This window comes from Schistocerca piceifrons, chromosome 2 (assembly GCF_021461385.2).
Source record: "Schistocerca piceifrons isolate TAMUIC-IGC-003096 chromosome 2, iqSchPice1.1, whole genome shotgun sequence".
In the NCBI taxonomy this organism is placed as follows: domain Eukaryota; kingdom Metazoa; phylum Arthropoda; class Insecta; order Orthoptera; family Acrididae; genus Schistocerca; species Schistocerca piceifrons.
In genome coordinates, this window is record NC_060139.1 from 185,062,375 (window position 1) to 185,090,258 (window position 27,884).

Sequence of the window (27,884 nt, forward strand, 5' to 3'; positions counted from 1 at the left end):
CAATCACGCAGATGACAGGTGTCATCCACAAAGCAAGCTGTCTCTATCTGTGCACTCTGATTGGTCTTTATGAGTGACTTTATCATTTTTTTTATTAAATCTTAATATAATGCATTTAATATTCATACACAGTATAATGTATTCTAATGTTTCCAACAATTTGTTCAATAATTTAATAAGGCTACATTTCAAAATAACAAATTTACATCTGTTTTCCATGTAAGCATTGAGATGTGTATAAAGAATGCAACTACTTAACAAAAGAACATGAAAATGTTTATTTCAAAACAACAACCTAACTAATAAGCATATACAAAAGTAATTTAGTGACAAAGTGAAAACAAAATTGAAATAAAGAACACATTATTTAACAACACAGTTTACACATATGTCTTTCAGATGATCTACACATGTCCAGTTGTTGCATGTAATGCACCATTTATGAGTTGGTTTATTTTGTGCTTTCAATAATGGAACATCACTCTATTTGAGGCTTTATTAGTTCCCAGCTGATTTTTTCTATAAAATTAACCATTTTTACAACCTTATTTCAAGCTATGCAATGGTATCTATATACGCATAAAGCATTTATGGCTGCAATGTTCAAAATATTGTAAAACAGTACCATAGGCCACCTTCTTGTATTATGTGACACATTGCTCTTCTGACAAAGCTGATCTAAAATCTACCCTCACTTTTGACTATAGAAGGTAATCATTTCAGATTTATTTTGCTCCCCTGTTGAACGATGTATAGCATCATCGAAATGCATGCTTGACAACACCATCATTATTCTATTTTTCTTTAGACAGTAAGAGACCAATGTACAATCCTGTTGAAATCCAAAGATAGATGATTTTGGCTCCCTTTCTCTTTTTTGCAGAACTTCTTTTGGCACTTCTCTCTTGTTTTTCAATACTATTCCAACATATGTTAGTTTTTTCGCCTGAAGTTTCTTGACTAAAGTCAAACTGGTAAACCAGTTGTCACCGGTAATATTTATGCTTGTACCTTGTATTGGTTCGACCATTTGAAGAACAATATCTTCATCTGAATTACTGGTCCCTCTGGTTGCTCACCAACATATGGTTCTAAATTCAAAGTGTAAGCTGTTTTTACACCAACCAAAGCAAACACTTTTAACCCACACTTTGCAAGTTTGCTAGGAACATATTGCCTGAATGGGTAGTTTCCTCTAAATGGCAAAATCTGTTCATCAACAGTAAGATATTCACTAGGTGCAAAATACTTTTGGCAATTGTTCATGAATAGTTGAAGTACCTCTCTGATAGCAGCCAACTTGTCAATCTCTCTGTGAACACCTCTATCATGGATATTATCAAATCTCAGACATCTCAACGGAAACCTGAATCGGTTTTCACTCATCCATAAATAACATGATTCAAGTCCATTTCCCTTTGAGTTTCGCCACAATTTCAATATACTCTTCCTAGAACATCTCAAAGATCCACACACATACAACAAACCAATGAAAGCTCTGATCTGTATCGCATGTGTTTCTTTAGCATACCTTTCCCTAGAAAAATTACCATGAAATTCATTGACGTATATATTAGTGCATGTTGCAATAATGCTTATTATGTTTTCATCCAAGAACAAATTCAGAATTTCTATTTCTGTCATTTTTATATGAGCTTGATTTTTTTGGTCTGGGCAAATGCATAATAATATTACAAGATCTGCTTCTAACATTAGTAGGACGTTTATTTTTCCTCCATTTCGTTTTTCCATCTTTCCCTTAAAAAAAAAAATAAATAAATAAAATAAAAATAAAAATTGCATCCTCTTGAGTTACTTCTTCCCATGACTTATATTCATCATTTTTTGACACTTCTTGTTCTGTTCCTAAATAACTGAATCATGACCACTTTCATGAACACAATCCTCATTCTCTGAGTCAGCATTATCACTGCGAGCATCTTCATCCCTCAGCTCATTGAACCATTCCAGCCAGACAATAGGATCTCTACTAAACTCTATACAAGGTTTTTTTGCCTTTGACATTTCTTCCACAATCTAAAAATAATGAGAATACTAGGTAACATGAAAGGTAACAGCAATCAGTTTCAATACGCCTAAATTTATGCACATGAAAGATCAATTGAATCTAGGAAAGCAATAAAGTAATATAGACTTATTTTGTTTCAGATTGTGGCAGCAGAGCTCGCACAGATGACCAGTGTCATTCTGACTAAAATAATGTTCCATAAACACTGTATCTTTCATAACTGAAAGCCAACAATGACTGGAGCTAACAGATGGAGAGTTAACAGAAAGGTGCTGAAAATGGTGCAAACTCAATCCAGCCTGGTCAGACAAAATTGAGTGGGAAAGTCACGTGGATGACGAGTGTCATCTGCGCGAGCAACAGAGCGTTAATGATCTCTCAGAACACCTACCCTCAAAAACTGTTGTTTTGTTCACTGATGATACATACATCCTCTTTTGTACTATTTCTCCATAGTAGATGACTTCGTTGGCAGCTGTGGAGGGCTCCTATACTTACTCTACAATAACATCCCCTTACTCAATAGGGAAAAGACAGTTCATATGATCTTCTGCCCATCAAAGATCTGTAGGTAGTGGGGAGCAGGCATGGTAATTACGATGATAAATAATCACTTGCACTTTCATCATTTATTATGATTACTTTTATTCTCACATAGCACAGAGCGCATACTACAGAGGACTGATCTGGTAAAGACACAGTTGTTCTTGCTGTGGTAGGGCAGTAATATTGTTGAGGGTAGAGCCAGTGGTTCTACATCCCCATATATCCAAACAGGACATATAGAACAGTTAGTAACAGACAAAAGTAAGTTGTCAAAGAGGTTAGTGAAACTAAATTCCTGGGGTTCTGGATAGATAACACACTCCAATGGACTATCAAGAGGGATAAACTACCGTGTAAAATCATTAGTTTCTGCCTTACCTTTAGAGTTCTCAGACAAAAATGTGATGTGACTACAATTAAAGCTGTGTTCTTTGGACTACTTAACTCAGTTCTCTCATATGGCATTCATTTCTGGAGGTCACTACACAAGACAATATTTCTTATGCAAAAAACAAACTGTCAAGATCATGATTTGTATACCACCACATATACCTACCAAGTCAATCTTTAAAGAACTGAGAACATTACCTGGCCCATACATATACCTCTTAGAGACTGTTTCATTTACAAAAAAGAATCTCTATCTCTTTAAAACAAATGTGACATGCATGACCATCACACCCATGGTGATGAAAACATTTATCTGCGAAATGAGGGACTGGATAAGTGCCATGGCAGCGTGAGGTACACAGGCAGCATGCTATATAATAAATTACCTTGCTCAGTCAAAAATAATAAAAACTCTTTCAGGTAGAATGTTATCAATATAATGCTCCAGCACTGTTTCTGTTCTGTTGCTGAAGTTTTGAGGCTAAATTATGTCACATGTCACATTAATTTGTCATAACTAGTCTCAAAAATTCAGCAACAGATTAATTTCCCCCCCCCCCCCCCCCCCCCATGAACCATGGACCTTGCTGTTGGTGGGGAGGCTTGCATGCCTCAGTGATACAGATAGCCGTACAGTAGATGCAACCACAATGGAGGGTATCTGTTGAGACGCCAAACAAATGTGTGGCTCCTGAAGAGGAGCAGCAGCCTGTTCAGTAGCTGCAGGGGCAACAGTCTGGGTGATTGACTGATCTGGCCTTGTAACATTAACCAAAATGGCCTTGCTGTGCTGGTACTGCCAACAGCTGAAAGCAAGGGGAAACTACAGCTGTAATTTTTCCTGAGGGCATGCAGCTTTACTTTATGGTTAAATGATGATGGAGTCCTCTTGGGTAAAAGATCCTGGAGGTAAAATAGTCCCCCATTCAGATCTCCGGGCGCAGACTACTCAGGAGGATGATGTTATAAAAAAAAAAAAAAAAAAAAAAAAAAAAACTGGCATTCTATGGGTCAGAGTGTGGAATGTCAAATCTCTGAATCGGATAGGTAGGTTAGAAAATTTAAAAAGGGAACTGGATGGGTTAAAGTTAAATATAGTGGGAATTAGTGTATTTCAGTGGCAGGAGAAACAAGACTTCTCGTCAGGTGAATAAGGGTTATAAACACAAAATCAAATATCGGTAAGGCAGGAGTAGGTTTAATAATGAATAAAAAAATAGAAGCACATGTAAGCTACTACAAACAACATAGTGAATGCATTACTGTAGCCAAGATAGACACAAAACCCATACCTACCACAGTAGTACAAGTTTATGTGCCAACTAGCTCTGCAGATGACAAAGAGCTTGAAGAAATGTATGATAAAATAAATGAAATTATTAAGATAGTCAAGGGAGGCAAAATTTAATAGTCATGGGGGACTGGAATTCGACAGCAGTAAAAGGAAGAGGACGAGGTAGAAGTTTGTGCAGAACATAACTTAATCATAGCTAACACTTGGTTTAAGAATTGTGAAAGAAGGTTGTATATGTGGAAGAGACCTGGAGACACTGGAAGGTTTCAGATTGGTTATATAATGGTAAGACAGAGATTTAGGAATCAGGTTTTAAATTGTAAGACATTTCCAGGGGCAGATGTGGACTCTGACAACAATCTATTGGTTATGAACTTTAGATTAAAACTGAAGCAACTGCAAGAAGGTGGGAATTTAAGGGTGATGGGACTTGGATAAACTGAAAGAACCAGAGGCTGTAGAGAGTTTCAGAGAGAGCATTAGGGGATGACTGACAAGAATGGGGGTAAGAAATACAGTAGAAGAAGAATGGGTAGCTTTGAGAGATGAAATAGTGAAGGCAGCAGAGGATCAAGTACATAAAAAGGCAAGGACTAATAGAAATCCTTGGGTAACAGAAGAGATATTGAATTTAGTTGATGAAAGGAGAAAATACAAAAATGCAGTAAATGAAGCAGGCAAAAAGGAATACAAACGTCTCAAAAATGAGATCGACAGGAAGTGCAAAATGGCTAAGCAGGGGTACCTAGAGGACAAATGTAAGGATGTAGAGGCATATATCACTGGGGGTAAGACAGATATTGCCTACAGGAAAATTAAAGAGACCTTTGGAGAAAAGAGAACCACTTGTATGAATATCAAGAGCTCAGATGGAAACACAGTCTAAGCAAAGAAGGGAAAGTAGAAAGGTGAAAGGTATATATAGTGGGTCTATACGAGGGCGATGTTCTTGAGGATAATATTATGGAAATGGAAGAGGAGGTAGATGAAGATGAAATGGGAGATATGATACTGTGTGAAGAGCTTGATAGAGCACTGAAAGACCTAAGTCAAAACAAGGCCCCAGGAGTAGACAACATTCCATTAAAACTACTGATAGCCTTGGGAGAGCCAGCCCTGACAAAACTCTACCATCTGGTGAGCAAGATGTATGAGACAGGCAAAATACCCTCAGACTTCAAGAATAATATAATAATTCCAATCCCAAAGAATGCAGGTGTTGACAGATGTGAAAATTAACAAACTATCAGTTTAATAAGTCACAGCTGATAAATACTAACATGAATTCTTCACAGACGATTGGAAAAACTGGTAGAACCCAGCCTCGGGGAAGATCAGTTCGATTCCATAGAAATGTTGGAACAAGTGAGGCTATACTGACCCTATGTCTTCTCTTAGAAGATAGATTAAGGAAAGGCAAACCTACATTTCTAGCATTTCTGGACTTAGAGAGAGCTTTTGGCAATGTTGACTAGAATACTCTCTTTCAAATTCTGAAGATGGCAGGGGTCAAATACAGGGAGCAAAAGGCTATTTACAATTTGTACAGAAACCAGATGGCAGATATGGCCATGAAAGGGAAGCAGTGCTTGGGAAGGGAGTGAGACAGGGTTGTAGCCTATCCCTGATGTTATTCAGTCTGCATATTGAGAAAGCAGTAAAGGAAACAAAAGAAAAATTTGGAGTAGGAATTAAAATCCATGGAGAAGAGATAAAAACTTTGAGGTTTGCTGATGATATTGTAATTCTGTCAGAGATGGCACAGGACCTGGAAGAACAGCTGAATGGAATGGACAGTGTCCTAAATGGAGGATTTAAGATTAACATCAACAAAAGCAAAATGAGCAGAATGGAATGTAATCAAATGAAATCAGGTGAAGCTGAGGGAATTAGTTAGGAAATGAGACCCTTAAAGTAGTAGATGAGTTTTGCTATTTGGGGAGCAAAATAACTGATGATGGTCAAAATAGAGAGGATGTAAAATGTAGACTGGCAATGGCAAGGAAAGCATGTCTGAAGAAGAGAAATTTGTTAACATAGAGTATAGATTTAAGATTAAGGAAGTCTTTCCTGAAAGCATTTGTATGGAGTGTAGCCATGTATGGTAGTGAAACATGGACAAGAAATGGTTTAGACAAGAAGAGAGTAGAAACTTTCGAAATGTGGTGCTACAGAAGAATGCCGAATATTACATGGGTAGATCATGTAACTAATGAGGGCACTTTGAATAGAATTGGACAGAAGAGGAATTTGTTCACAACTTGATTAGAAGAAGGGATAGGTTGGTAGGACATGTTCTGAGACATCAAGGGATCACCAATTTAGTACTGGAGGGCAGCATGAAGGGTAAAAATCGTAGAGGGACACCAAGAGATTAATATCTAAGCAGATTCAGAAGGATGCAGGTTGCAGTAGTTACTTGGAGATGAAGACATTTGCACAGGATAGAGTAGCATGGAGAGATGCATCAAACCAGTCTCTGGACTGAAGACCACAACAACACCATTAATTTTGTCCAAAATTTATTAACCATGAATTTGTTGTTGTTTTTGGGGTGTATGGATGTTCAATGGTAAGGTTATCAGCAACCTTACAAATATTAAAAGAAATGAATATCGGTAAAAGGGTTAAAAACATTGGCACACTCACTCATTCACCAACACCTATTCATTTGTGTTGATCCACACAATCACTTCACATCACTTGCTGTAAAACAAAGGAGAAATAGTGAATACACAAGAGAGGAAAACAGAAGGAAAACGACAGAGGAGCTGAAACTATGGCAAAGGAATATGTGACCGGTTGCACCAGAACAAGTGGGTACACATCGGAGGACTGTGGCCTATGCCAAGACAAGTAAGGAGGATTTAATCCCATCTTCGTTGTCAAAAGGTGGTATGCCACAGCCGCGTAGTGCGCTTTATTAGACACAGTTTGTTACCTGTCACTTCCAGCCACTCATCTTCCCATTGACATATGATTCCATAGCTCAACGGCGATATGACAGCATATAGGGGGTTAGCACACTGAAATAACTGAGGATCATGACACACCTCCTTGGCCGCTGCATCTACCTTTGTGGTTCCTGCAGTACCCATGTGTCCTGGTACCCAGCACAAAACATGTCCTTCCCCAGACATTGTAGGAAGAGGAGGGTGTCCTGGATATTCTGGACTACTTTAGCTGCTGGATACAAGCATTGTAGAGACTAAAGGGCATTCAGAGAATCAAAACAGACAAGGAATGTTGCACTTGAAGCACATCTCATCTGCTCCAGTGCCCACAAGATCACACATAATTCTGTATCAAAGACAGTAAAGTCTTGAGGGAGCTGGACCTAGAGGACACGATCAGGGAACAACCCTTAGCCCCCCCCCCCCCCTCCTCCCCCGTATTGAGCCATCGGTAAAGACAGCTTTAGAGGTGTGGGGCTCAGTTAAAATATCACAAAATAACTTACTAAAACATATGCAGGCATGCAATCTCTTCTGTACTACACCAATCTAAATTTACTCAAGTGACTCCACCACGCATTGCATACGGCTCTCAAGCGTCATTGTTGCTTCTGGACAACTGGAGTAAAGGTGTTCCAGAGGTGGACAAGCAACAGTATGATATGCAGATGATGTCAGAGCTGTGAGGAACTTTGCTGATGCATCATGAGGAGCTCGCTACTGGATGGTGAGTGGCAGTTCCCCTGTCTTATCACAGAGACTGGATATGGGGCTGGTCCTGTAAACACCCATGGCCAGCCTAATCCCTTCATGGTGGACAGTGTCAATAATATTCAGGTAAGAAGGTCCTGCTGATCTGAACACTGTGCATCCATAGTCTAGCCGTGAATGCATGAAAGCCATATAAAACTGGAACAGATGTTCCCTGTCTGCTCCCCAAGACCTGTAGCTAAGTTTCTTTACCATATTCAGTGCATTCTGGGTTCTGGGTTTCAAGTCCCTCAGGTGTGGCAACCACGACAGTTTTGAGTCAAAATGAGCTCCAGAAACCTCACTGAATCTTTAAAATGTAGAATGGTGTCCCTCACATGCAAATCAGGTAAATTAAAAACACGACAAGAATGATTAAAATGAACACACACACACACACACTTATCTGCATAAAACTGAAAACACGTCTTTGCAGCCCACTCCTCTAACCTCCGCAGTGTAAGTGGCAACTCATGGGTTGCTGCTGCAACACTGGAGGAGGAACAGAAAACAGCAAAATTGTCCACAAATAAAGAGCACTGTACAGGACTCTTTATTGTAGACATGATATTGTTTATGGCTATGGTAAAGAGGATAGCACTTAAAACACTGTCCTGAGGAACATCATTTCCGGCTCAAAATGATCCAATAGCATGACATCAATTCAGGACCTAAAAAAGCACTCAGACGGGAAGGACCGTATGAGTATCAGAAGGTGGCTATGGAAGCCTCATTGCTGGTATTGCAGGAGAACAGTGTGTCTACAAGTAGTGTCATATGCCTTACTCATTATTAAGTAATACAATGAGACAATGATGTTTACATAAGAAAGCCTGCTGAATAGTCACCTCTAGTAGGGTCAGATTGTGAATAGCAGCCCAAAATCTTCAGAAACCATATTGAGAGCAGCTAAGGAGTTGGCTGGTCTCTAACACCCACATCGGATGATGGTTAACCATTCACTCCAGGGCCTTTCCTACGCAGGTCATTACGGTGACACTCAAGTAACTACTGGGGCATGTGCAGTCCTTTCCTAGTTTGAGGAGAGGAATCAAAATTACCTCTCTTCATGAGCTGGGAAAGAGACCTGTCTACCATATCAAATTAAAACATTTGAGGAGGATTTCCCTTAACACTGCTGGCAAATGTTGAACCATGCAGTACTAGATTTGGCCTGACCAGATGCAGTATCATGAGTCTCAGACAGTGACGATTACAGCTCCCACATGGAGAAATGGCAGTTGTAAGACTCAGATTTTTGGTATCTTAACTTCAAGATGCTCCTCTCTGCAGTCACGCAGTAGCAGCAAAAAGTCAGATCCTAGCTGGCATTGACAGTAGTTGCTGCAAAATGCTCTACCATCATCTCAGCAATGTCGCCAGGCACTGATTGGAGGGCCCTGTTTCAGCACTGCTACTACTTGTTAATGACCGTGTTTACTGGAAATCCTCCTGATGGTTTTCCATACTTTTGTAGAACAAGTGAAATGGTTGATGGAGTCCAGGGATGCTTGCCATGACCTTTCCTTGCTCTCCTTACTTAGTTGTCAAGCCTAGGCTCTCATGACTCAAAAGCCTGTGAGGTTGTCCAATGTTGGGTGGTATTTAAACTGTCAAAGAGTAGCACACTTGTCCCAGATTGCTGAGTGGCATTCATTGGACCACCAATGTACGGGTTGCATCCCAAGATGACTGAGGACTTTGGGATGGTTAACTCAGTGCCATGTCAGATCACTCGTGTAATGTGAACAACCCATTCCTGGACACTGTCGCGATGTTCAAACACAGCCAGCTGCCTGAACAGCATTCAGTTAGCCCTGCTGACCATCCATTTAGGTGGCTTCTTTTCAGGTAATGCTTCTTCCACTATGTGAATTCTGAGTGGGAAGTAATCGATGGAATAAAGGTTGTCAATTACTTCCCAATGAACAGAATTTGTGAGGGCTGGAGAGCAGAAAGAGGTCAATGGCTGCGAATGGCCCAGTAGCAGCACAGAAATGAGTGGGAGTACCTGTGCTGAGGATGCACAGATCATGAGATGTAATGAGGCTCTCGAAAACCGGACCTCGAGGGCAAGCAGATGTTCAGCCCCACAAAACATGACAGGCATTGAAGTCTCTCGGTAGAAAAAATGGTTGGTGGAGGTGTTCGATAAGATCTGTGAGAGCCTCAGAGTCTATTGCATCTTGCGGAGGTAAATACAGTAAGCAAGCAGTGCTCCTCTGACACACCTGAATTTCAACTGCTACTGCTTGGAGGTTTATTGCCAAGGGAAGAGCAGAGGGATGGTGCACATTATTGACAAACACAATGAACCATTCCTTGACCCTTTTCCCAATGAGGTCATCCTTATGGTAGATCATATAGCCCATAGTATAGAGGCATCAGACACTTGAAAGTGCATTTCCTGCAAACACAAGCAAAGAGGTATTCCTGTGCTGGGAGTTTCAGTTCTTCATTCGTGTCCTGAGCCCACTAATGTTTCATTGTAGGATGGGAGCCACCTATCACAGGGGCAGCACTTTCATCCTGACTTTCTGTTGGGGAGGGGAGCTAAAAATGGGTGGCGGCTCAGTCTTGGGGTGAGATGATTGCTCCAGTCCAACATCAAGGTCCATCATCTCTGAAAAATGTTCAAGAGAGACATCAGAGAGGATGACATTGACATCGTTGGACTGTACACTTTCCATCTCCATCAGTGGGCAATTCTTCATCTTTGCCTTTGATTTTTTGATCTGAGGAGGCTTCGGAGTCACAACTGTGGAAATGATAGTTGTACTGCTGGATGGTGGACAAGACTGGATCTTTGGAGGGGCAGGGAGTTCTGAAATGTCAGCAACCATAGCCGTTCTGAAGTTCTGGGGGGAGGGGCAGGCTTCGGAGTTAACTGCAGCGGCACAAGTGCTTTGACAAATGCAGGTAGTAGTGCTCACACTAGCAGCCTCCACTTGCGTAGCAGCTTTGGGTTTTTGGACTGGCTATTTGAGAATGGAAGCAAAGGAGGCAGTGAACATGGGCAGTTGCATAGCCTTGTATATAACTTTCGCCTCACCATACAGCATGCACTTTGCTGTTTTTATCTCCTAGATCTTCTGTTCTTCAAGTAAGAAACTGCAGTTCCTACTCCAGACAAGGTGATCCCTAGAGCTGATGACATCCTTTGGAGGAGATGAGCAACCATTTCCCTCATGGGTGGCTTTATCACATTTGCCACAAGTGTTTTCTCCCTGACAACCAAAAGTAGTGTGCTCAAAGTGCTGGCATTTAAAACAGCACATTAGGTTGGGGAAATAGGGCCACACATGTAGGCAAAGGAAACCTGCCTTGACATGCTTGGTTCTGTTAAATGTAAATATAAAAGAGTCTGATCTGACAATATCACCATCCACCCTTTTCGTGATGTTTTGCACATCAACAGTGTCTTCCTGGGAGCACTCAGCTTTCAAGCTTTCAGTTCTTCTTGGAAAATGTCAACCAAATGCCTGCAAGTTGCAAAACCTACCTAAAGATGTTGTGCAGTTCAGTTTCAATTGCATATTCTCTGAGGCATTGAGCTTTCTGGAGTTTCTTCAATTGCTGGGAACTAGCTGTTTTGACAGACAGGATCCCATTTTGCAAACACTTGACAGATTTTAAGATCCCACCTACACCCTCTAAGCCTTTTTGTGTGTGGAATTCTGAAACTTTATTGAAGATTCCCTCATTCCATTTACTAACTACAAACACATTCAGACACCAGCAGGCATTCTGTTACTATTAACTGAATCTGGAGAACTGGTTACCCAAGCCCTCTTGGTAGAATGGATGTTGGTACCTACAAGTGGCCCACCAATTCCACTGGGAGGATGAAGAGAAAATTTTGGGGGTTCCATCTTGTTCCCACTAACAGCTAGAGAAAAAAAAGGCTACTTAGACCGAGTCCTGCATGCCTAGGTAAGCCTTGTACAACTGAAGTGCGGCAGAGTCCCCAAAAGTTACCTGCTAATGACTGTTCCACCTCAACAGCCAAGCATCCCACTAGCATGCAACACACCTTGTGATTGAGCATGTTTTTATACAGGTTTTTACCGTCCTCGCAATCCAGGTGGTCAAGCTGAGAAGCCCATTCCCTGTGATACACAATGTACCACTGCTGCACCCTACAGTAATTGATGAAGCACACCCAGAGCTCACAGTGACAGGGGAATGGCAGCAATAACCAGCCCCAGTTCAGGAACCCACAGGTCACCAAGCCCATATCCAGCAAACAAATGATTAGCCCCTGAGGGCTTAACCATGATTGTGAAGGCAGTTGAAAACAATTATTCTTATGTTGATTTTGTATTTTAAAACAGAGATTGCACCTTAGAAACCACTGCAATACAAAAGCATACATATACCCTTTCCTTTACAGTGATATTTAATCTATGTAACAAAAAGGCTTATGCTCCTTTAGCTATGTATTATTGCTATAACTTGCAACCCATACCATGAACATGATTTTGTGGACAAATAAACAGATAAATAAAATATGGTCATTTATGTTGTTGTGATCTTCAGTCAGAAGACTGGTTTCATGCAGATCTCTGCACTGCTCTATCCAGTGCAAGCCTCTTTATACCTAAATAACTGCTGTAACCCACATCAATTTGAACCTGTTTACTGTACCCTTATCTTGGTATCCTCCTACAATTTTTACCCCTCACACTTCCCTCCCATATTAAACTAGTGATTCCTTAATGTCTCAGAATATGTTTCATCAATTGATTCCTTCTTTTAATCAAGTTGTGGCATAAATTTCTTTTCTCCCTAGCTCTATTCAGTACCTGCACATTAGTTATTTGATCTACCCATCCAATCTTCAACATTCTTCTGTAGCACTGTATTCCAAAAACTTCTATTGTCTTCTTGTCTGAACTGCTTACAGTCAACATTTCACTTCCATACAAGCCTATGCTCCAGCAAATGCCTTCAGAAAAAAGCTCCCAACACTCAAATTTATATCTGGCATTAACAAATTTATCTTCTTCCATGAAACCTGAGTTTATCTGGAAGGTTACTGTGATTCACACAGTCAAATGCCTTAGATATATCACACAAAATACTAACTGGTGCTATTTTGTTATTTAGTGCTTGTAAAATTTGGTGAATGAATGTACAAATGGTATTCCCAGTTGAGCAAGTCTTCTGAACACCAACTTCTGATTTACTAATGATAGAATTGTTGCTGGGGTAGGATACTATTCTACAACAGCCTACACTGATCAGACAGAACTTTACAACCACCTGCCTAACAGCCAGTAATTCCACCTTTAGCACATATAAGAGTGGTGACGTGTCATGTCATGTAGGAGTAAGGTTTGGTAAGTTGCTGGAGGGAGTTGGAACTGCATCTGCACACACAAGTCATCTAACTCCCATAAATTCCAGAGAGGGGAGCAATGAGCTCTGACGCCACATACAATCACATCCCAGATGTGTCTGATCAGGTTCAAATCAGTCAAGCTTGGTGTGTGGGGGGGAGGGGAGGGGAGAGTGGGAGTGAGGGGGCAGCTTATCTATTGGAACTCAATACTGTGTTTCTCGAAGCACTCCTTCACACTCCTGGCCTTGCGACATGGCGCATTATTTTGTTGAAAAATGCCACTACCATTTGGAAACGTGATCACCGTGAAGGAGTGTATATGGTCTGTCATGGTGCCTTGCATGAGCTCCACTGGACCCAAGAATGCCATGTGAGTATTCCCCATAGCATAATGGAGCCGCTACCAACTTTCCTCCGTCACGCAGTACAGGTGTCAAGGAGCTGTTCCCCTGGAAGACAACAGATTCATGCCCTCCCATCAGCATGATTGAGAGGTATCAGGATTCATCAGATCATGCAGCACTCTGCCACTGTGCCAACATCCAGTGCCGATGGTCGCATGTTCATTTCAGTTGTAGTTGGCGATGTCATGATGTTAACAGAGGCACATGCATGGGTCGTCTGCTGCGGGGGCCCCACTGTTAGGAGTGTTTGGTGCACCGTGTGTTCAGACAACTTGTACCTGGCCAGCATTAAAGTCTGATGTTAGTTCTGCCACAGTTTGCCATCTCTCCCATTTTACCAGTCTGCCCAGCCTATGATGTCTGACACCTGTAACAAGGGGTGGCCATCCAACACCACGACCTCTACATGTGGTTCCACCTTGGTTTCACCATAACAGCACTCCTCGAACACCCGACTAGTCATTCTGTTTCTGAAATACTCATGCCAAGCCTCCAGGTCATCACAATCTGCCTTCGGTCACACTCAGATAAGTCAAATGCCTTCCCCATTCTACACTTGAACAGCACACTAACTGATACTACATGCACCGTGGGTGTGTCTGACTAGATGACACTGCTATCACCTGGGCAGGTGTATATCAATAGTATGTTGGTGGTTGTAATGTTCTGACTGATCAGAGTATATCACCCTTATCAAATGTTTTGGAAAATGTTGGCAATAGTGAAACAGGTTGGTAGTCATCAACATCTCTCCTCACTTTTCTTATGGTGGGATTTAACAATGACATATTTAAATTTCTTTGGAAAAATGCTTTGAGTTATACATCACATGTTAAAGAAAAGCAAGTAAGCATGCTTATTATGTGGAAACAAGTTTTTAGTACTCCATGATCCATTTTTCTTTTTTTAACACAGCTGTTTTAATGTCCACTCTGAATAGTTTATGAGGCAACCTGTTAATAAATAATGATATGAATTTATCATGGAATAGATTAAATTCTATCTGAACGTTTTGTTCATTACAAATTTCATTTCAGGACATTTCTTGAAGACCATTCTTAAAAATTTCTCTCCTGTTGTCATTAATTATTCTAACTAATTTCCACCTATGGAAATCTATACTCTAAAATGCTATCTTGCTTGTTTTAACTAACTGTGCATCATGATCAAGAGATCATTTGTTCCTGGGTATACAGTTATTTTCTTGTTCTGAGCTTCACTGAAGAAAACATTATCAGTCAGAGCTTTACTGTCTTTATAAAACAATGTTGGAAAGTTAATCACTGAGAGAGAATTGTAGAAGCCAAACAAGGTTTCCATATTGGATTTTCTGACAGTATCCTTTAGAAAATCTACTTTAAAATCATCACAGAATAATAACTGTTTGTTGTTTTCCAACAGATAGTACATAAGGTATCCATATGCTTTACAAACAGTTCCAAACTTGCCACTGGGGATCTACATGCAATTACAATTACAAGCCAACTATTTTCAGTACTGATTCACAAAGACATACTTTTACACCTCAATCTCTACAAAATCTACTTGTTTTAGTATCTGAATTTTTGTTTAGCCTTGTATACATAGCAACTCCACCTCCTCCCATATTAGTTCTACATAAGTAAGGTGTTACAGTGTAACCCTTTATGCTGAACTTCTCTAATTCACAGTGAAAGATACAGTAAGAAGACTGCTAATAATAGTAGTATTATTAAGTCAATGAAAAGTGAGAACATTGGAGTTACAAATTAAGTAAAAATTGCTAGTTCACTCAATAAACACACAATTTAAAGCATGAAAGAAATCATCAGGCATCTAAGAATTCTAAAATACTTTAATAACTATCCTATTTAATGTTCCTGGAACCAGTGACAAAACATGAACTCATAAAAGAGCATTCAGAAACAAAAACCCAAGCAGTGTGTAGAAGATATGAAATCAACTAATGAGCCATGTGAGTGAAGATATAACTGAATCATTGTTGGATACCACAAACTGCTCATTCAGAAACGAATATTCCAGAGAAATTAAAAGTAGTCTAAAGATACTATAAAGGTGATAAGAATGATCCAAAGAAATACAGACCACTATTTTAACATATGGTTTCTCAAACATAATAGAGACACTTATGCACAGCAGATTGATTAATTTCACAGACAAACACAGTATTGTGATTCTGGTAGACCACAGTTTCCAAACAGAGAAATCTACAGGATCAGCTACATCTAGGCTACCAGAACCTGTCAAACAATGGAAACTCCAGGTAGGAATGTCAACAGTGTAAGAAAAGACAGATTGCTACTTCCCATAAAGATGACACATTAAGTTGCAGACAGGCATAATTAAAAAGACACTTACACAAAGCTTTTGGCCACAGCCTTTGTCAGAAAAAGAGGAGCACATACCATTTATTCTGACAAGCAAGCACACCTCATGCACACATGACCGCCAACTCTGGCAACTTGGGCCAGACTGCAGCTATCACTTGGGATGGAAGCAGCAATCTGGAGGGGGCAGGGATCAGACAGCAGTGCACAGGGGAGGGGAGGGGGGGGGTGAGGTGCAGGGACTAGAATGCCAACAGGCACAGCATCAGGACATTGTGGGGCAGGGAGATTGGGAAACGGGGCAAAGAGGGAGAGGAGCAGGGAAAGATGAACAGGTGGGCTGGCAGAGGGTGGCAAGCAAAGAGAGTGTTGTGAGATGAGAACAGGGAGGAGGTGATAGGACAGAGGGGTTGGAAACTGTTGGGTAGAGGGTATGGGGACAGTATGTAATTATATCTTGAAGCTGGGATAATTACAGAAGTGGAGAATGTATTGTAAGAGTAACTTTCATCTCCACATTTCAGCAAAGTGGGTGGTGGAGGGTCCAGATGGCTTGGGTATTGAAGTAGTCATTGAAATAAAGCAGGTTATTTTCAGCTGCATGTTGTGCAGCGCTGTGATCCACTTTGCTCTTGACCATATTTTGGCAGAGGTCATTGATTCTGGTGGATAGCTAGTTGGTAGTCATATAAATATAAAAAGCTGAGCAGTGACTGCAACACAACCGGTACATGACATGGCTGCTTTCACAGGTGTCCCAGCCTCTAATGGAGTAGGATAAGACTGTGGGGGGCTGGAATAGGAAGTGCTGGGTGAGTGAATTGTGCAGGTCTTGCACCTGGGTCTTCCATGGGAACATGATCCCTAAGAGAATGAGATGGAATTGGGAGTGGCACAGGGATGGACAAAGATGTTGCAAGGATTGGGTGGGCAATGGAACATTACTTTACAAGGTGTGGGAAGGAACTCGGATAGGATGTCTCTCATTTCAGCACCTGACAATGGGTAATCAAAGACCCGGCAAAGGATGTGGTTCAGTTGTTCCAGTCCAGAGTGGTATTGGATGACGAAGAAGGCACTCCTTTGTGGCTGTTTCTTGGGGGTGGTGGGAGGATTGGGAGTGTGAGGGGAAATGGCATGTGGCCAGGCTGCATGAAAGGGATTTTTTGGTATGAGAGGGATAACAGCTGTTGAAATGCAGGTGTGGTTGGTGGATTTAATGAGGACAGAGGTTCAGATGAAGGCATTGAAAGGAGGAGGTCAACATCTAGGAAGCAGGCCCACTAGGTTGAGGAGGACCAGGTGAAGGAGATGGGAGAAATGGTGTTGAGGTTTATTGCATAACTTACTTTTTTGAAAAGAGAGGAAAAATGTTCTGTTAATTTGGAATGAAAATGTTTGATTAAAGAAAATCTCTTTTATTTTCATTAAAATGCATGGCTATATTTTCTCAGGGTGCTGTGGCCAAAAGTATCATGCGTATTCCAATATGAAGACATCCGTCTTACTCACGATGGATAAAAAAATTATCTTTCTTTAATGTTAGGCAATAAGCAAATTTAATATAATATTCAAACAATTATTTTTCTCTGTGAGGCTTGATGCTCCAGTATAGCTGCCTAAGTGCAATGGCAGCATACACAATTAAAATAATTCCTTTCAATAAAACTGTACCTCTGGCCTAAAAATGAAATGGAAATTATTATGAGACGCTGATTTACATATACAGATGTGCAGATGGATATGTATGTGTGTGTGTGAGTGTATACCTGTCCCCTTTTTTCCCCCTAAGGTGTCTTTCCGCTCCCGGTATTGGAATGACTCCTAACCCTCTCCCTTAAAACCCACATCCTTTCATCTTTCCCTCTCCTTCCCTCTTTCCTGATGAAGCAACCGTGGGTTGCAAAAGCTTGATATTTGTGTGTGTGTTTGTGTGTGTTTTTATTGTGTCTATCTAGCAGCACTTTCCCATTTGGTAAGTCACAGCATCTTTTTTAAATATATTTTTCCCATGTGGAATGTCAGAAATTCTAAATACACTACATGTAGTAGAAGTAATACTTTGCAGACTGTAATCTAAATGCAACATCAGAACCAACCAGGCACAGAAGACAAAGAAGAAGAAGACAAGAGAAGACAATGAAATCTTTTCTTGTATACTACGATACAGAGATAATAGTAATTACAATTCTCTGAGCACATTTAGTAGCTCCATTGTAGTCACATATCGATACAGTGATTTACATTACTGTTTTCAAGAAGTGATGCTATAGGTTGTGAAGGGATGAAGAAAGGGTGTCTTGGCTCTGAATCAAGATCAAGACAATATCACCAATGAACCTGAGCTCAGACTAGGGGTTTGGCGTTTTGCAAGGCTAGGAAGGTCTCCTCTAGATGGCCCACAAACAGATTGGCTTAGGAAGGTGTCATGTGGGTGCTCATGGCTGTACCGCAGACTTGTTCATATACCTCCCCTTCAAAGGAGAAGTAGTTGTGGGCTAGGATAATGTTAGTAATGTGTGTGAAGAATGAGGTAGTGGGTTTGGAGTTTGAATGATGTTGGGAAACATAGTGCTCTATAGCAGTAAGACCATGGGCATGGGGGATATTAGTGTATAGAGAGATGGTGTCAACAGTGATGAGTTGGGATGCAGGAGGTAAAAGAGTGGGAATGGTGCAGAGTTGGTGAAGGATGTGGTTGGTATCTTTAATGTGGGAGGATTATTTACAGGCAACTGGTTGGAGGTGTTGGTCAATGAGGGCTGAAATTCTTTCAATGGAAGCACAATAACCAGCCACTGTTGGGCATGCAGGATTGTTGGGTTTGTGGGTTTTGGGGAGCATGTAAAAGGAGGGTGAGCAAGGTGTCATAGGACTGAGGAGGAAATTGGGTTCAGGGAAGAAGGTCTGGGAAGGGCCTAAGGCTTTAAGCAGGGATTGGAGGCTGTATTGGACTTCCAGGATGGGATGACTTTTGCAGATAATAAGGGTGGAGGAGTCAGATAATTGGCAGAAGTCTTCCACCAGGAAGTCACTGCAATTTATAACAACAATGGTGGAACCTTTGTCTGCTGGTACAATCAGTTACCTCTAGGATAACAAAATCTAATATAGATGCTTTAGACAAGAGAAACTTGCCAACTGCTCTGTTGTCTAATAGAAAAACTTCAAAGCTACGATGGCACACATGACATGCAGTGCAATGGATAAAATTGTATGGTGGAAACAGAAAGCAGTATTTGACTACAGAGACTGAGTGCAGATTTGAAGTCATATCCATTAACCATGCAGTACCTCAGAGATCTGTGTTTAGTCCACTATTGTTCAACCTCTTAATGAACAACAAGAAAATTAGTGAGTAGGAGTAAAAAGTACTATACACTGATGACATGCCATTGGTAAATCTGGATAAAAATCAGATGAATATCAATGTGTACATCTGCATCTACATCTATATCCATAATCTGCAAACTACTGTGAAGTGCAAGGCAGAGGGTATGCCCCATTGGTACCAGCTATTAGGGCTTTCTCCCATTCCATTCACATATGGAGTGTGGGTAGAATGACTGTTTAAATACCTCTATGTGTGTTGTAATTAATCTGATTTTGTCCTATGATCCTTATGGGAGCAGTGATATATGGGGAGCTGTAGTATATTCCTATAGTTATCATTTAAACTTGGTTTTGGAACTTTGTAAGTAGACTTTCTCAGGATAGTTTAGGTCTGTCTTCACTGGCTGAAAAAAGGCACATTTACTTCAATAGCTAATTTGATGAAGTGGCTCATACAGAATGACTTACGTAAATCTAAAGAAAAAAAATATGCATGGTGTTCACTAAGAAACAAAATGAATACCACATAGGTAAGCAGGATGGCCAGAAACAGTCTGAAAAGCTTGTAAGGGTGTTGGGGTGTTGCAGAGTAGGTTGTGCTGAAAAATAATGGAGAAGAAAAAAATTTGATGTGTTGCAATGTTTCTGAGTTAATTAGCAATGAAGTTAGCCAAGCAGGCCATTGCACATGCAAATTCAACTTGTCCACCATATACAATTAGTGACAGTCATCCTTGTAGCATAGACGAAAGTGGAAGAGACTGCTCATCCTTTGGATCAGATTCAATCCTTACTACCATCCCAGGCCCAATTTTTGTATCTCTGTCTTGTTCAGTTTCAGGAAACCAACTGAAGAACACATTTGGTGATACCATCTCTGGTGGGCTGCCTGAATCTGTGCACACAACAGACTGATTGGCTAACTTCACTGCTAATTAATTGGAAGCAGCACAATATATCAGATTTTTCTCTTAACAATATTTCTCACCACAACCTACAATGTGCAAGATTTTCAAACTGTTTCTCATCACACTGTATTTATAAATGAAACAACAACAAAAGAAGTTACATGTATAAAATTTTTTGGGAAATTATACGCAGTCCAGTCACATTAATGTGGCCACCTGTCAGAAGCCTGAAGAACCACATGTTGCAATATGGGTGTGCAGGAAAGAGAGTCAATGAGGTTCTGAAAGGTACTGACTGGGATGTGGAACCATACCAACTCCAGTGCCATGACCAAGAGAGTACAGTAAACTCATCCCACTGCTCTTTGAATAACACATGTAGACTGCAAGTTGTGTGACACTTTGCATTGTTCTGCTGGCTGTTGTCATTGAGCCAAGGAAAAACAAACTGCATGTAGGGATAGATGTGGTCCCAAGGATAGATGCATACTTGTGTTGATCCATTGTGCCTTTCAGAATGATGAGACCACACAGTGAATGCCATGAATACACTCCACAGGCCATAACACACCCTCCTACTGGCTGGACCTGGTAAATGATTGTTGCAGGACCTTACACACACACAGCCACCTGTCCAGTGGACCATAAAACATGATTCATCTGGGAAGGCTACCTGTCGCCTCTCAGTGGACATCCAGTTGCAGTATTGGTGTGCAAATTCCAGCCTTTGTCACCAATGAACAGCAGTCAGCACAGGTGCATGAAACAGGCACTGCTGTGGAGCCTCATAAACAGCAATGTTCATTGAACGGCCGTAGAGAGACAATAATGGTAGCTCTTGGTTCATCTGGGTGGTCAGTTACTCAACAACTGCACATCTACTCCCCTGCACATAGCTCTGCAGGTATTGTTCATCCCTGTCATCTATGGCTCATTATGCACCACAGTTGTCTCAGTGCCAGTTTTGGATATCATGCACAGTATACTGTAACTATGGTGCCACATGAAGAGTTTTCAAACTAATCGGTTTCAAAAATGCTTTTACCCTTGGCCCAAAAGCCATTGATAATGCACTTTTCGATGTCAGATAAATCACTTCACTTCTTCAATATGCCAATGACTGCACTGTTTTTCTCCCCCCTCCCCCCCCCCCCCCCCCCCCCCAAGAAAAACACTTTAAGTACCCTTCACCCTTCACTGATAGTGCTTCCACCTGTCTTCTCTGAGTGATTATTGAACATTGATGTTGAATATGGACGGTGGTCATATTAATGTGACTGGATCAGGTATTAACTAATAATCTCAAACAGAGATAATATATGTACAACGTAAATTAAATACTGTATTATTTATTATGATGCTGCTTGCACCTTATGCCAATAAATAACTTCTGTTTACAGTACTATAGTACCAATAACACAAAAGAAATTTTTGTACTGCAAAAAAGGCTATTAGCACCATTCTGAATAAAAACAATGTGACTACTGCAGAACTACAAACATTGATGATTCCATTTCTGCACATACATAGAACAGTTTTTAATAAAAGAGAACACATCACTAGAAGAAAACATACATTTTCCACACAGAGACTGAGAGTTGTTGAGAAAGACCCTCGATACTCTGGTGCTCAACTAGTAAAGTGCTTGCCAAATGGTTTGTGGGACGGTATGAGTAAAGCAACATTCCAAAAACTGTTTAAGAATTATTTAGTACAGAAAAAGTATTGTGAGATAGAAGTATTGGGCTTTCTTTGATAATTTCTGACCAAACACTGGGATTGAGTTATTCTTAATGACTCCTTGATGCAAAACTTTTTTCAATGATCTGAACCTAATTGGTCACGATGTTTTATTCTCTGCTCAGGGACTGGGTGTTGTGTTGTCATCATCATCATTTCATCCTCATCGACATGCAAGTCGCCGAAGTGGCATCAACTAAAAAGACTTGCACAAGGCGACTGGCCTACCCGACGGGAGGCCCTAGCCGCATGACATTTCATTTCATTCTTAACATTTCACATTAAATCTAAGTCACTGAACGTAGTTGTATCTAAAAAAAATATTGTCAATGGCTTTTGCACAATGTATTTCAATGGGAATTCTGTGGCAAACAACTGAAAGCTAGATACCAACAATTCTGTGTTCTCAATAACTATTGTCTGAGAGATAATCAGTGGTAAAGGCTCCACAAATGATGATACCACACTTAATTTGCATAATCTTATTAAAAATGTCTCCAGCTGTTTTATGAACTTTAAGATATTTCCTGTTAATAACCTGTAAACTATAAGTATGATTAGCAATAAATGAATTGCTGCTACCAAACTACATTTACTTTCATTTGTAGTACTTTCTATTATAGTACATGTTTTTGTGCTATCCAGTTTACAAACACATTCTCTATACAGTAGATTTTATTTTATTGCTTCACTGAAAATTGTGCATAAAATGTCCTAATTATCTTCAGGGTAAAAAATGTTGTGAATATCCCAGTTAACAACTGAACAATAGATAAATAAAACAAATCTGTTTTAGGTGAGTCAAATAAAGGCAATCTACAATGAAGGCTTTCACAGCTGGTGTTTGTATGATTGTTGATTTTTGTTTTATGGACCTAAGGCTGTGATCCAAAGCATATTTGTCTGGCTAACACTTTGTTTTCCAATGCTGGTGACACTATTACAGGTTATAATCTCAAACAAGCTCAGCGACCCAAACTGTTTACAAGTGGCCACATGATGGATGGTCAGTTCATTTGAGATTATGACTGCTTTCTGAGTTTTTATACACTCTGGTAATCTCTCTAGCATTGGGAGATGGAACTTTAGACAGAGAAATATACCTTGAACCATGGCCTAATGCTCGTAATACAAGAATTGCAAAGTAAAGGTGATCTAATCAATTTCTCTATTTCACTTTCTTCAGTTGTAAGTTGACAAAAAATAACATTGAAACTTTACTTTCACATACTCTTTAGCTAATTGTCTTTCAAATATAATGTTTTACAGAACCTTTTGGACTTAAAACTAATCTAACATTTCAATCATCTTAGTAGTTGTTGTAGAAAAAAGCACTCACAGAGACAGCAGGCTCCCAGTACACCACATGATCCCATGCTGGTGCCTCCAGCCAGATAACACTGCTTACGGTCAAGGCAAGTACCCTGTAGTTGTTGTCCATTAGAAGTTCCAGAACAAACAGTGTTCCAGTACCTTGTGATTGGTAGCACAACTGAAATAAAATTTTAACACTGAATGACTGATTCTGTGCATTTCCTTTCCTTCTGCAGTTCATCAAGTACACAATTTTTTAATCAAATTTATGACAAAATCAATATTAATTAACTGGTGGCTAATTCACTAAGTACATTACAATTATATATACACAAAGCTATACATTTGTAAAGAAAATTCTACGCAATTGTCAATTCATGTTGGCATTAATCTGGTGGAAACGTGACATTCAGCACCAGACAGCCAATGTTTATAGCTCAAAACTGCAGGTAATGTAGGGTCAATTCACGGAGAGTGCTTGACCCAAGACAAGCAGCCAATTGGGCAGTTTTTGTGACTAAAAATAAGGAATTTAAAAAAAATCCACAGAGAAATGTTGTCTGTTACATCAAATTGTTTATATTTATTTCATAATTTGTCTGAACAGTTAGTACGTTTCAAAGACAAATGTCAAACTGGCTAGAGAACTGAGACTGATGCAGAAGCATATGTGCAGTGGCTCTGGCTTGAAGAATTAATCCAAGTATGTAGACTGCTAACTGCAGATAAGATTGCCAATGAAATTGGTTTCTGGGATTTCGGTTGGGTTGCAGTCCAAGGAAACACATACATTTCTGTAAGACTTGGTGTATTTCATTACAGACGTCCACATTACAATAAGTCGTACAGCCAACTGAGCAAACAAGACAGTGTGGGCTGTTAAATTACCATGGTCAAAGAACTTGCGATGGTGGAGATGTGTCAGCCGTACTTGTCGACACCACACAGCCCCCCCCCCCCCCTCATTCCATAGTGTGGAACACAGTTTAAGGTGTAGTAGAAGGGGGCTGTGTCTGGCGGTGAAGGCAGTGAGGGAGACAGCAGTGATGCGATGGAGATGTCCTTCTCCAGAGGTTGTTGCAGCAAGGTCCATGCTGCGAGGTCAACATGAAACTCCTGTAGGTGGTGTGGGCAGATGAGGCTTCGGCCCGCAGGATGAAGATGTGATTGTCGTCAATGAGTATGGTGACGACCTCCACATGTTTGGGCAGGACATCAGTTTACAGAATCACTAAAGGGGGTAGGGAGAAGGAGTTAGAGAGAGAGGCCAAGAACCCAACGAAGGACAATGATGGTGACGCAGACGCTTGTTCAGGTGAGGTTTGCGGCAGCAGCTGTGAGGGGCCATAGCTTGAGCATGAGTCCTCAGTGCTGGGAGGCTGCATAAAATCATTGGGTGTGAAAGACGCTGGGTCAAGGTGTGCTGGTTTCACGAGGTGAAGAGAAACAGTAAATGGCGAACCTTTAACCCAGATTTTCGTCATGTTAGCAGTGTGGTTTAAGACCTCGTATGGGCCTGAATATGGTGGGGCAAGTGGGGCCCGGATGGTGTCATCATGGAGGAAAACGAACTTGCATGTAAGGCACATAAGAGCAGGTGGGAGGGGGGGGGGGGGGGGAGTATGGCTAGACAGGGGGGAAGAGGGGGGGGGGGGTGAGTGTCAGGAGAATGTTTGCAAAATGTGTTCAGATCTGCCTTATGAAGTCGGGAAGGGGGGTGGTTTGTCTTGGCACGTAGGTTGTTACAGCTCCCCTGGGAGGACAGGGTTTTCACCATAGACAAACAAGTGATGCCACCATTCTACCAGTCCATTTGCTTGCGGTTGGTACACAGTCATGCGACATTTGTTGATACCAAACAGCTGGCAGAGTTGGGCAAAGAGTGCTGAATTAAACTGCCAGCCCTGGTCAGTGGTGATGGTAGCGAGGCAACCGAAGCAATAAATCCAGAAAGAAACAAAAGCCTTAGCCACAGTTTCAGTGGTTATATTGGTGAGAGGTACAGCCTCTACCCACCAAGAGAACTGATTGATGCAAGAAAGAACATAACAGAAGCCCGCTGAGGGGGCAAGGGGGCCGATGAGGTCCAGGTGCACGTGGGAAAAGTGGCCAGATGGAATGTCGAATTAGCAGAGAGGTGGAACAGTGTGCCTGATGACTTTGTTGCACTGGCAGGTGATGCACTTCAGGGCCCAAGTCTGACAATCGCACTTCATGTCTCGCCACATGAATCATTTGGACACGAGGTATGTCGATGACTTAATTCCGGGGTGTGCTAGAGAATGTAGTGTGTCAAACACTGAACGCTGGAGGGGGGTGAGGATGAGGGGTCGGAGGGTGCTGGTGAAGGAGTCACACCAAACTTCCCCTTGGATGTCGGTGTATTTTGCTTTGGTGAAAGTTTCTTCGAAAAGAACTGAAGTGGCATGACCACTTCATTGTTGTGTTGTTGTAGGACAACGCCTACCATGGAGTCGCTGGCATTCATGGTGATGAAGAGTTCAGTATCTGAGATTGGGTAATGAGGGTGACAGCTTGTGCAAGAGGGTCTTTCAGAGCCTAGAAGGGTGCACGCATTGGTTCCATCCACAGAACGGAACACGTCCCTTAAGTTTGCTTGCTGGCAAGGGCATTAGTGAGGGTATCCTGGGTCCTGGCTGCAGCAGGCAAATGACAACGGTAGTAGTTAATTGTTCCCAGAACCAATGGAACTCTTTGTATGTGGTGGTGAGTGGCATGGATAAGATTGATTGTACCTTCGATTTGGGGGGGTATACCAGAAGCCAAGACTGTGTATCCCAAGAACTGGACAGATTGTTAGTGCAGTTGCAGTTTTGTCAGTGTTGCTCTCGACTCCGTTTGATGAGAGACTGTCCTTTTACTATCATGATGTGGCTTTCGTGACCTTACGCGGATTTGCCGAAGTGCAGGATATCATCAAGATATATGAAACAGAAGTCGAACTGGAGCAAGAGAGAGTCAAAAAAGGATTGTCACTTCTGGGCAGCATTTTTTAACCCAAATGGCATGAAATGGTATTCATAAAACCTGACGGGGGTGATAGTTGCCATTTTCGGAATGTCTTTGCGTGCAACTGGGATTTGGTGATAAGCACATTTGCAATCCAGTACGCTGAAAATTGGAGCACCTGTGAGAATGTGAGTGAAGTCAGAAATGTTTGGTATAGGATAATTGTCCATCACAGTTCTAGCATTCAAGCATCTGTAATCACCACACAATCAAAAGGAGCTGTCCTGTTTAGGGCTGAGGTGTATGGGTGATGACCAGAGGACTGTAAAATTCCTGCCTCAAGAAATTCCTGTACTTGCTGGCAAGCTGAGCATAACTTGTGTGGGTTACAGCAGTAAGCCTTGTGACAAACAGGTGGGCCCTCGGAAGTGATGATGTGATGAACAGTTCTGTTCATCACAGTGGAAACTGAATGTTTGATGACTGCATATGGGCCGGGCATGATGTCGGTCGGTTTATTAGGGGCACATGGCTTGGATGCCGAGCATGTGGCAGGCATGAGTGGAGTGGGCAGAGACTGCCTATTGTCCATAGTGTGCAGTGGTGGCGGCACTGCTGGCATGCATGGAGCTATTGAGCAAGCCGTGTGAGGAGGCTCAAGAGCGGGGTAATGTTTATCTATACCCTGGATGGGTGCACGCATGGTGGTGGGGGGCATGGTCAGAGCCCAATTGGCTGGATTGTTGTGAGGCGCATGTGTGTTAGTTTGCAAAACAGGTGAGAGAGACATTGAGCAGAACACACTTGATGGTGGTGGGGGAGGTGTGGGCAACACTATGTGGTTGAGACTGGACTCAGACGAGATAGGTGTGGTGTTGCTAACCTGTGTGCTGTTGTCAGCAGAACTGTCAGGTGTAGCAGATGAAGGTTCAGGTGTGAGCACTGCCGAGCGGTGTGAATTGATGTGGGCAGTGATCGTGGCAAGCTCGTCCTCGGCGCGTGCAATGCGATGTTTCAAAGTGGCATTCTCACAGTGGAGAGTGCACGTCTTGGCACTTTATGCCAGGATGTAATTTACAGTTGCACAAATCCTGCTCGCAAGAGCTGCACACTGATGCAGTAAACAGTTAACAGCATTTACAATCAGAACATGTGGTGGAGCACAGTCACATAGGATGTGAGATTTAGAACTGTGGTGAAATATAGAACCTCAAATTGCATTTGGAGACAGGTGGTGGTGTAACAAGAAGTCAATTCCCATGATTGGTTCTGCGATGTCCACCACGTTGAAGATCCAGGGGAGGGAGAGGCTGTTAGAGGGGCGGAGTTGAAGCTCGATAGAGCCGCAAGTCTGAAGTGCAGATGAGTTCATGGCTCACAGGAGAGAGCGTGTGCGTATGAGGGGATGTGTGACCATCGATTTAGGTACTATTGAGATATCAGTGCCGGTGTCCATGAGGACATTCTGACTCAAAGATTAGTCTTTGATGTAAAGGTGGCCATTTGACGGGACGGAGGCACGGACGGCATGTAGCGTGGGTTGGTGCTTATCGGACAGCTGGCTTTTCAGATGCTTGCACA

The 27,884-nt window shown here is 41.5% G+C and overlaps 1 protein-coding gene across 1 annotated transcript in view; it reads right to left on the reverse strand.

Moving 5' to 3' along the window:
- LOC124777461 overlaps positions 1 to 27,884 on the reverse strand; it is a 195,447-nt gene that overhangs the window by 107,794 nt on the left and 59,769 nt on the right. Inside the window, exon 3 of the mRNA XM_047252884.1 lies at positions 23,359 to 23,511. Coding sequence (XP_047108840.1) covers positions 23,359 to 23,511 — 153 coding nt within the window. The remainder of the gene's footprint in view (positions 1 to 23,358; positions 23,512 to 27,884) is intronic.